Genomic DNA, 12,166 nt, shown 5'->3' on the forward strand with positions numbered 1-12,166 from the left:
AGTTTTTCTTGATCAGGAGTTTGGAAAAGACTCCTTTGAAAATTCCTTTGATATGACATGTTCGGCCCTGATAACAATAGACGAGAATGACTACACAATGTAACGCAATGAATTAATGTCAACATTTATAAATTCATAAATATATCAAGTTGCTATATTCAATGTTGCAAATATTGAAGATAAAATAACGCGCGCGCGTGGAATCAAAAGGTTTTGATTGGCTGTTATTTATTTAAATCTTCCTTAGGGAGAATTTAAAATTCATAGAATGACATAATAGCGCGCGAGAAATGTAACGCGTATTTTGATTGTTTGTTATTTTTAACAGAACCTGATTGGCTATAACATTTGCAGGAACAATTAAATCCTCCTAAGGAGCAATTCGAAATTTACAGGAAGAATTAAGATGACGCGGCTAAAAGGGTCATAAGTCACGAATTCTTCCTAAGAAGATTTAATTCTTCCTAAGGAAGATTTACCGGGGATATCTCCTTTAGAAAGATTTAGATCTTCATCAGGAAGAATTCGTGACTTTAGATCCTCATGATACGTCGTAAACTAGCGAGGAAACAAATGTGTCACGGTATGTGAGCACAATTTATGGTCGTAGTGGTTATATGCTATGAAGAGATATTTGCATAGTTTTCCCAACCTCACAAATCATGTATTATTTATAATTGTTCATTTTATTTAACGATTATACGTGCCCTTTTATTTTCATAATTTATCATCGCTTGTGCAGACATATGGTCTCCAAGTCATACCAAATAACGCTTCACTCCCAAAGTCGGACAATGTTTCCAAGGAGAGAATTTCAATTGTGTCTTTATCACAGAACCGGTTTTAGTTGCATAAATAAGAAGTAAATCACTGTACATGTGTTTATGCTCCCAACGGGCGGCATATAGTTTTCGCACTGTCCGTCGGTCGGTGGGTCGGTCAGTCTGTCCGTTACACTTTTCGTGTCCACTCTCTTCAAGTAGTTCTCAGCCGATCTTCACCAAACTTGGTCAGAAGTTGTATCTAGATAATGTCTAGGCCAAATTCGAACATGAGTCATGCCGGGCCAAAAAACTAGGTCACGGTGTCACTTAGTACGTTTCAAACATTCAGCATGGTGTCCGCTCTAATTCAAGTAGTTTTTATCCGATCTTCCCCAAACTTGGTCAGAAATTGTATCTTGATAATGTCTACGCCATGTTTGAGCATGGGTCATGCCGGGCCAAAAACTAGGTCACGAGGTCACTTAGTGCGTTTTGAACATTCAGCATGGTGTTATGATTTTATGTAGTGACAAAGTTACAGTTGGGGGCATCCGTGTCGTGTGGACACATTTCTTGTTTGCTGAACATTTCAGTATGGTTTTAGAAAATACGTAAACTTGTTAAATATCAACGCGGGAAACATATCGACCACCATGTATACTTCTAACCGCGGACAGCGACAACATAGAGTTGGCTTCTTCCCTTAATCAGTTTAAACCATAATTTAATATATTATGTCCCTTTGAAATGAATGTATGTATTGGAAATAACCCGAGGGTATGAAACCGTAGAAACTGTCGGTATGCAGCGTGCTATTGGCGAAATATCCACGTACAAATTAGACACGTAGATTTGTGAGAAGGCGAGTGTTTCAAATATAAAAATAATATATATTACTAGAAAATACAGCGCGGATATAATTGATTGGTAAAGTCGTATTGAATTTCTTTTCTTTTATTAATTCTTTAATCTGAATTTTAAAATTATTGGACGGACTCTTAATTTTGTTAAATGATTACTTACAATATGGTCATTGTTTTTAATGATGTTACCAAACTCAGTTGGAAATATTTAAAGAAGAAAACGTTTGTATGTGTTATTACATTACGAAAGGGTGTGTCAGTGATTATGAAAAAATTGCATATAATCATCGATCTCATGGCTGAGTTTACTTGAACGAAATCAATAAATTATACTATTGGTCGCATATGTGTGTTTTTCCCTTAACTCTCAAAATTACATAATTAAGCTTTTATTTTTAATGTTGTTGTTTTATTTGACATTTTAACCAAAGCAGGTCTTCAAAATATATTGAGGGACAGTTAAGAGCAAAGTCGAGAAAATATATTCAAATGGGTAAGGTTTTACATATATCTATATGAAACAACTTGTGCTACCATACATTTATCGTATTGATAATAAGTCAACGATTTTTAACAAGCTTTATCAAACACTGAAGCAAACATAAACTAGTAAGAAAAGTAATGTTTTATATTTAGACTAACTAATCTTCAATTAAATACTTATTTCAGTCTAAATATACACACTTGATCTTACAATGTGTATATTTGTGAAAACAATCATTACATCTACGTTTGTTTACTTTGATATGCTTGTAAAACAGGACGAAAGTTATCAACAGTTCAGAATCATACAACTGTTTCGCATTCGATATTGCATTTATTGTATTAATTTGAAAATCAAATGCATGATCTCAGTGTCGTTATTTTCATAAATAAATTATGTTAACAATTGGCTAAGATGATTGGGCCCACACTTTTTTAAAGAATTGATGTAAACATTTATATAAAACAGATATTAGATTCGTACTCTTAACTCTAAGATAAATTGAATATTTGCCCTTGATTTTGTTTGCATTTAGACTTGTTTTCTACAATGTGTGTGTGAAAAAACAAAAAATACTACTTGATCAATGAGTATTCGAAATTTAAAAAAGGGGGATAAAATTGCAAATGCGTAGCCTTGCCAGAACACTGCATGGGCTCGCATCAAGGCTTGCTTTGACTCAAAACCATAATATAAAACTTTAACGTTAGGTAACTCGAGATGTGTTGGTTATAATCTGTTTGGCTCAGTCAGTAGAGCACTACAGGAAACCCGAAACCTTGAGAGCAGTGTAAAACCATGTGGAGCAGTGTTCGGTATTTAACCATGAACTTACATAGGGTAAGTAAATTGGAAAAATTAAAATGGTCTAAGTCCAATTTGAAAGAACTGTGTATTAGCATTCATAACACAGATATTGGCCTATATGTAGAAAAAAATCCTGACAAATTTTCTTAAAAAATGAGCGAAATGTGTGAAGAAGAAGATCGGGCATAATGGGCCATGATCAGGCATTTAGGGGAGAAAAACTGCTTTAATTTGCAAGCTACTACAATAATCAAAGGAATTATACAAACTACACATGTCTGTCATAACCTCTCAGCAGGGTTTCTCCAGAAAACTATTTCTTGTTGAGAAATTTGCGTTTTTAATGTGGTGGTTATATGCTATGAAGAGATATTTGCATAGTTTTCCCAACCTCACAAAATATGTATTTTTTATAATTGTACATTTTATTTACCGATTATACGTGCCCTTTTATTTTCATATTTTATCTGCGCTTGTGCAGACATATGGTCTCCAAGTCATACCAAATAACGCTTCACTCCCAAATTCAGACAATGTTTCCCACGGAGAGAATTCCAATTGTGTCTTTATCACAGAACCGGTTTTCGTTGCATAATTGGAATAAGAAAATAAATCACTGTACATGTGTTTATGCTCCCAACGGGCGGCATATAGTTTTTGCACTATCCGTCGGTCGGTCGGTCGGACAGTCTGTCCGTCACACTTTTCGTGTCCACTCTCTTCAAGCAGTTCTCAGCAGATCTTCACCAAACTTGGTCAGAAGTTGTATTTAGATAATGTCTAGGCCAAGATCGAACATGAGTCATGCCGGGCTAAAAACTAGGTCACGGGGTCATTTAGTACGTTTCTAACATTTAGCATGGTGTCCGCTCTAATTCAAGTAGTTTTCATCCGATCTTCCCCAAACTTTGTCAGAAATTGTATCTTGATAATGTCTACGCCAAGTTTGAGCATGGGCCATGCCGGGCCAAAAACTAGGTCACTGGGTCACTTAGTGTGTTTTAAACATTCAGCATGGTGTTATGCTTTTATGTAGTGACAAAGTTACAGTTGGGGGCATCCGTGTCGTGTGGACACATTTCTTGTTTGCTGAACATTTCAGTATGGTTTTAGAAAAATACGTAAACTTGTTAAATACCAACGCGGGAAACTTATCGACCACCATGTATACTTCTAACCGCGGACAGTGAAAACATAGAGTTGGCTTCTTCCCTTAATCAGTTTAAACAATAATTTAACAGTATATATATCCCTTTGAAATGAATTTATGTATTGGAAATAACCCGAGGGCATGAAAACGTAGAAACTGTCGGTATTTATGTTTTATATTCCATTTCATTTTATGTCAAACATAAATTATTTATCATCTAACCATTTATAATAAAAACAAACACATTTGTTTAGGTGTCATGACAAGCAGGGTAATTTATTTCTTGAAAACACACGCAGAAACACTGGTTCCAAATAAAAACATTGCAATAAAGTATCAATGGCAAAAAAGTGTCATTATACATAGAACTGTGAAAAATGGAGTATAACAAGTATACTCGTTAATGTCCGGAGCCAATGCCCCTTTCTATCTTAAGTCATCCTTCTACTCTCTTAACACTTACTGAAATACATAAAGCATAATTTTAGCTTTTAAACAAAACATAGCATTAACAAATAAAAAATAAAACGATTTAAAGCACGTCAACGCTCTACCCTGCTTGTCTGTCGAATGAACAAACCTGCAAATCTATGCACGAGGAAATCTTGATTTCCGCATCATTGAACATGCGCACCTTCAAAACCTGTATAACAACTTTATTCAATCATACACCGATAATAAATACATGTAACGTGCTATTGGCGAAATATCCAAGTACATATTGGATTTTTAGATTTGTTAGAAGGTGAGTGTTTCAAATATAAAAATATTATTTATTACGAGAAAATACAGCGCAGATATAATTGATTGGTAAATTCTTATTGAATTCCTTTTCTTTTATTAATTCTTTAATCTGAATTTTTAAAATTATTGGACGGACTCTTAATTTTGTTTAATGATTACTTCAACATGTTCATTGTTTTTAATGATGTTACCAAACTCGGTTGAAAATATTTAAAGAAGAAAACGTTTGTATGTGTTACTACATTACGAAAGGGTGTGTCAGTGCTTATAAAAAAATGGATATAATAATTGATCTCATCGCTGAGTGTACTTGAACGAAATCAATAAATTATGTACATATACTATTGGTCGCACATGTGTGGGTTTTTTTCTAAACTCTTAAAAGTAAATAATTAAGCTTTTATTTTTAATGTTGTTGTTTTATTTGACAATTTAACCAAAGCAGGTCTTCAAAATATATTGAGAGACAGTTAAGAGCAAAATCGAGAAAATGGATGCAAATTGGTAAGGTTTTTCATATATCTACATGAAACAACTTGTGCTACGATACATTTATCGTATTAATTATAAGTCAACGATTTTTAACAAGCTTCATCAAACACTGAAGCGAACATAAACTAGGAAGAAAAGTTATGTTTTATATATAGACTAATTAATCTTCAATTAAATACTTATTTCAGTCTAAATATACACACTTGATTACAATGTGTATATGTGTGAAAATAATTATTACATCTACATTTGTTTACTTGGATATGCCTTTAAAACTGGACGAAAGTTATCAACAGTTCAAAATCATACCTCTGTTTCGCATTCAATATTGTATTTATTGTATTAATTTGAAAATCAAATGCATGATCTCAGTGTCGTTATTTTCATAAATAAATTTTGTTAACAATTGGTGGCTAAGATGATTGAGCCCACACTTTTTTTTAAAGAATTGATAAAAACATTTATATGAAACAGAAGTTAGATTCGTACTCTTAACTCTAAGATAAATTGAATATTTGCCCTTGATTTTGTTTGCATTTAGACTTGTTTTCTCCCATGTGTGTGTGTGAAACAAAAATCACTACTTGACCAATGAGTATTCGAAATTTAAAAAAGGGGGATAAAATTGCAAATGCGTAGCCTTGCCAGAACACTGCATGGGCTCGCATCAAGGCTTGCTTTGACTCAAAACCATAATATAAAACTTTAACGTTAGGTAACTCGAGATGTGTTGGTTATAATCTGTTTGGCTCAGTCAGAAGAGCACTACAGGAAACCCGAAACCTTGAGAGCAGTGTAAAACCATGTGGAGCAGTGTTCGGTATTTAACCATGAACTTACATAGGGTAAGTAAATTGGAAAAATTAAAATGGTCTAAGTCCAATTTGAAAGAACTGTGTATTAACATTCATAACAAAGATATTGGCCTATATGTAGAAAAAAATCCTGACAAATTTTCTTTAAAAAATGAGCGAAATGTGTGAAGTAGAAGATCGGGCATAATGGGCCATGATCAGGCATTTAGGGGAGAAAAACTGCTTTAATTTGTAAGCCACTACAATAATCAAAGGATTTATACAAACTACACATGTCTGTCATAACCTCTCAGCAGGGTTTCTCCAGAAAACTATTTCTTGAAGAGAAATTTGCGTTTTTTAATGACCATGTTGGGAAAACATGGATACCATCTGGAGAAGACCAGGAAACCTTATATGAGCAGTGACTTTATAATTCTGTTTGTTGTCAAAAAACCTAATTTCCAAACATTTTGTTAACCAGGAAGAAAAAAAACTGGTCATTAGATTGGCGAATGTCGGCGGGCGGGTGGGCTTGCCCGTCGGGCGCAACAAGCTTGTCCGGGCCATAACTTTGTCGTTCATTGTGGGATTTTAAAATCATTTGGCACATTTGTTCACCATCATTGGACGGTGCGTCGCGCGAAAGAATTACGTCGATATCTCCAAGGTCAATGCCACGCTTTGAGTTCAAAGGTCAAAAATGGTAATAAATGAGCTTGTCCGGGCCATAACTATGTCATTCATTGTGAGATTTTAAAATCATTTGGCAAATTTGTTCACCATCATTGGACGGTGTGTCACGCGAAAGAATTGCGTCGATATCTCCAAGGTCAAGGTCGCCACGACTAAAAATTGATTGATTTTGAAACAAGGGGGTAACCACGCACAATCAGTAACAATGCACATTTTGAGCTGTCTCCCTTTATCAGGTTTTTTTTCAAATTGAAATCAAGGTCGACACGAGTAAAAATAGATGCATACAAATGTACGTGTAATGCTTTATAAAACTTTCTGTTATATTATTTGCATTTCATCCAACATCATTCCAGAAACTTGAATCCTTTGTCTTATATAAACGCAAATTTCTGCACAACATTTTGTCAGAATTTTGTATAAATGTAGGCCAATACCTTTGTTATCAATGTTAATACACAGTTGTTTAAAATTGGACTTGGAATATTTTATTTTTTCCAATTTACTTACCCTATACTTTCGCTTATAAGACGAATTTTTAAGACTCAGAGTAATAAGTTCACAGAGAAGGTCTCGTCTTATAAGCGTGATACTGGTGAAAATAAACGAAATTAAAAAAAAATCGAGTGGGCTCGATGGCTTACGCTGGCAAAATTGGACACTTGACAGTTGTTTTGAATCATCGCGACTGTCATTTGCATTTTCTCTAAAGTCGGCGATTCGCCAATTCATGCATATAAACCGAATCGTATCGATAACTGCATACATACCACTTTTCTAATGTTCACATTTATCCGATAATCCAATGAAATAACAACATCACTTACGAAAAAAGTAATCTTAAACAATTATGACGATTAATACGTTTATGCATTTCATAAACACAATCATATGTCTACGCCATTTTTCAGAAGTGTAAAGAGTACAGTGCCTTATGGGACACAGCTTTAATTGGACGAGCGAATTCCGATTGAATGCAATACGATCATGTACACAAAAACTGTTTTATTGCGTCATACGCAGTCATGTAAAAAACTTGCTTTCCGAGGACTTTCTGATAACGGGTAAATATTGAAGTGAATATCTGTTAAGAGTAACACTGCGTTAGCTTGTAAATAAATCTTCTGGATTATATCATAAATTTTTATACACGTACTGCTCTGAATACATGTATCAAACACTGACTCGCGAGTTTTTCACACCTTTATTGACATTACACGACAGATTAACACCAATTAGCTGTCGAAGGTCGTTTATGCCCTTGAACGAAGGCATAGTAATGGCAGCAAGGCAAAGGGGGTTTAACTCAAGTTCACGCTCAGATGCTATTTGTCAAGTTATGCCCTATGGTTTATGGTTTATTTCTAAGCGATTAAACGGACAGATAAAGCAATGAAGCTGTGATCGTCGCCATCTTTGTACCGAATTGCCGAATTTAGAATTTCAGATTTACAGTTTGTGAAGTCATTTTTATAGCATAATTCTACTTTTCGGTGGTCAACAACAATTCGTAAAAGGAAGGGGTATTGTAGCTGATACGCCCATTGTAAACAAGATCAACAACATGTTCGATCTTTTTTCTGATTTCGAAATTACTTGCAATATTTACCCTTTACAAAATATAAATTTCTTGAAAAAAAATATGATTTTCATCAATCTCCTGCCGTTTTGCGGCCGATGAAAACTGCACAATTTGACCGCGTCTTATACGCGGGTTGGTCTTAAATCCACCCAAAATAAAATCATTAGTCGGGGTGCGTCTTATAAGCGAAGTTGCGAGGTGATTTTCTGTACCCCTTAAGTATTCTAATAGTCGAGCTGGTATTCTAAGTAATATAATAGTCGACCTAGTATATATCGTGCTCTTTAATATTGCGGTATTTTTTTCATAAATGCGCACTTAAAACACTTGAAAAATGCAGAAAAAAACTTAAATAGAATAAATGCATTCTGTTCAATCTTTTATCCTTCACTAATACACATAAGTGTGATAAAAGTAAATTTCTATTTTTGAAACACACATTTGCATTTAAAGTGTATTATATGAATATTTTTAATGCATTTGAGAACGTTTTCCGAAAATGCAAAACAAAGTAAAAATACACAAAAAGTTTATTAAATGTGCAATTAATGCATATTATAACAATGTCTCATGTATACTTATGCCTATTTATGAGCATTAAACTTAATATGGTTCACTTGCGGTATAAATTTTATATTGCTATTAAGTCTAAATAGAACTCGCCATGCAGTTCAATGTATTCTTTAATTAAACACAATATGTCACGTTGGAATAAGACAACAATCTTGTAAAAAAGTTTTTTCAAAAACTATCTAATATGTTGTTTTACCTATTATACGTATGCATTGTGACAAATTATTAGTAAAATAGACTCTTGGATGTACAAAATGATTTTAAATTATTATGGATGTGTAATTTTATTTTTTTGTTTCCTCAAAAAATGAAACACTGTCCATGTGTGTATGAACACTGCTTAAAACAAAGTCAGGATGATCAATCATACCTTTACTGTAGATGGCAATGTCATCGAAAAGGGCTCATTGTACATTCAATATAGAAATAATATAAGAACAATACGTTCAGAGCATGAAATGAACAGTTGTGTTTGAGAAAATTGCTAATATGATGCCCATTCCAAATGTGACGTCTTAATCCCAAATTACTATAGCATAGTGTATTATTATTTTTAGAGTTAAGGGACACGAAATGACAAAATGCCATCAGTCTTTCGCCAGTCTTTTATTATAATTAAAATCACGTGTAAAATGGACCAAGCACGTAATAATCTAGGACTAGTAGTTCACTCGAACATGGAGAGGAATACACAATTAAACATTTATGTTTTTAGATTTTCAAGGACTGCAAGAGTCATGTGCCAAATATTAATTCTTGAAGCAACCTTATATTATATAATGCTGAAATTGACAATCCTTTTACGTAATGAATAAAATATTTACATTTTACAAATAAATGATAATACTATGTATACGATTATTAATGTTGCATTAATTAATAGCATAATAATACATCGTATGTTTATTTATGACAAACTTTTAACGTTCGTTGTGTGATTTTTATTCCAACAAAATACACTGAATTTTTTAAAACAAACAAAATACAATAATAATGCTATTAATAATTAACCCAGTTATTTATTTTTTGAGCCTAAAAAGGGTATAGATAATCTGTCATCTCAGGTCCTATTAGCAAGTACTAGCTTTGCTCATGATAGTCTGCAGTGATCAGATTCTGCATTGTCTGTTTTCACATCTCTTTCTCAAAATGAATATTTACTGCCGGTATTTTACATTGCGAAATGTGATGAATCGATTTTCACTTTTGTTTTGGATAATTTTGTAAAAAACTTAAATTTATTTTCAAAAGTGTTCAAGTATGAGGTAACATGATATTTAAAAAGTAAATAAATTGTATTAAAGGTCAAAGTGCAAAACAAATGAAACATCGTCAGTGCTCCTTTCATCCAAAATTCGGCAGAACGATCAGCGCTTGTTCAATGTGTTTTAATATATACTGGCTACCACTAATCACGTTGTCATTAAGAAAATGTTATTAATGGCGAATGATGTATGTAGAGAAGGTTTATGCGAAGTTGTATTCAAATTAAAGCAATTATTGAATATAACTATGTAAAGAATAGTCTTGGTTTTATGAATACGGGTACTTTGTTAAGTGCCGTTGAACAAAGGCATAGTAATGTCAGCAAGGCAAAGGCGGTATAACTCAAGTTCACGCCCAGAGGTTATTTGTCAAGTTATGCCCTATGGTTTATTTGTTTTCAAGTTTATGCCGTTGGGGGTATACGCCAAGTTTATGTCATAGGGGTCATATGTCAAGTTTATGCCGTAGGGTTATACGTCAAGTTTATGCCCTAGGTGATATTTGTCAAGTGTATGCTATAGGGACCATATGTCAAGTTTACGCCGTAGGCGGTATTTGTCAAGTTTATGCCCTAGTTGCCATAAGTCAAGTTTATGCCATAGGGACCATATGTCAATTTTATGCCGTATGGGGTAATTGTCAAGTTAATGTTCTAAAGGGGCATAGGTAATGTTTATGCCATAGGGACTACTACTCTAGTCTATGCCCTATGAGATATAAGTTAATTTTATACAAAGTCTCTAGTTTACTTTTGTTTTCATTATTTTAGCTTCACCGCCGGCATGAGGTTTTCAAAACTGAGTTATCTGATTGGTTCAGCTGTGCTGATATCAATTGTGTACATCATGTACAAATCCCAGACGCAACCAATCACTGCCGCGAATGTTTGCACGCAAGACCCACTAGCCCATCAAAAGTCGCCGAATCTCCAGGGCTCATTTTCAGCGGAACGGCGTTCGGCGGTCCACGAACAGAGCTTTCAACCCATGGTAATTCCTCAAGAGAGGGACGCGTCTTTTGATTATAAGGCCGCTATGCAGGCGCTTAACGAGGCCAAGGTCAGTCATGATGACCCGCGATTGATTCGGCTGATTCGGGATTACTACATTGAGCCTCCGTCTCTGGAGCCATACAATCTTACTAAGCCGGAAAGGCTTGACCCTTCGAGCGGACAGGCGCCTTTCATCGACAGCAGGCTCAATTTTATGGTACATTTGGTATTGTATATATTGCAAAATCATTTATATTCGTGGGACATTAATTTTTGTTGATATCGTTCGATGACTGATCCATGAAGGTTACACAAACACATCGGAAAATGACAGAAGTGTGATTTTTCCAAATTCAGAAATACACGAAGTTACATGTTCACGATAAAAACATATGATTTTACAGCATCTATCGAATATTGATCTGGCATACCAAAAGGCAAATTAGCAATTAGTTTAACTAATTTATGCTCAGTTATATCTTACTGTTGAACAGTTTTCGTGATTTCTGTCTGAGTGCCATGCATTTCATTGAATATGGCCCTTTTTGTCGATTCTTGTACTGTGTACTTTTCTAGGAGGGAGGTTTCTACGTTGAATGTGGAGCTTTAGATGGCGAGGAAAGCTCAAACACTCTGTTCTTCGAAAAGGTCCGCAAATGGAACGGACTGTTGATTGAGGCCGATCCATCAAACTACCAGGATATGAAGTCCAAACATCGAAAAGCTTTCACTATCAACGCCTGCCTGAGTATTCAACCCTACCCGACCATGGTATGTTTTTCAAAGGCGTTCACTGTAAGTTTACCTTAAGTCCAACAACGGAAGGTATTTACTGCCAATGCCTACTTGAGTCCTCATTGCTACCCGACCATGGTAAGTTTACATGAAGTCCAACATCTAAAAGCTTTCACTACCAATGCCTGCTTGAGTCCTCATTGCTCTCCGGCCATGGTCGGTTTA

The 12,166-nt window shown here is 34.6% G+C and overlaps 1 protein-coding gene across 2 annotated transcripts in view; it reads left to right on the forward strand.

Annotated features, from left to right (window-relative positions):
* LOC127842327 (uncharacterized) overlaps positions 1–12,166 on the forward strand; it is a 29,630-nt gene that overhangs the window by 13,032 nt on the left and 4,432 nt on the right. The window contains exons 1-3 of one of the 2 annotated variants that reach the window (XM_052371772.1): positions 4,704–4,813; positions 10,985–11,423; positions 11,783–11,977. In XM_052371772.1, the coding sequence (XP_052227732.1) occupies positions 10,998–11,423; positions 11,783–11,977 (621 nt within the window). In that variant the 5' untranslated portion in view covers positions 4,704–4,813; positions 10,985–10,997. Of the gene's footprint in view, positions 1–4,703; positions 4,814–10,984; positions 11,424–11,782; positions 11,978–12,166 lie in introns of those variants that run through there. The other variant, XM_052371771.1, reaches the window with a different exon arrangement.

Source organism: Dreissena polymorpha, chromosome 8 (genome assembly GCF_020536995.1).
Source record: "Dreissena polymorpha isolate Duluth1 chromosome 8, UMN_Dpol_1.0, whole genome shotgun sequence".
Classification (NCBI taxonomy): Eukaryota; Metazoa; Mollusca; class Bivalvia; order Myida; family Dreissenidae; genus Dreissena; species Dreissena polymorpha.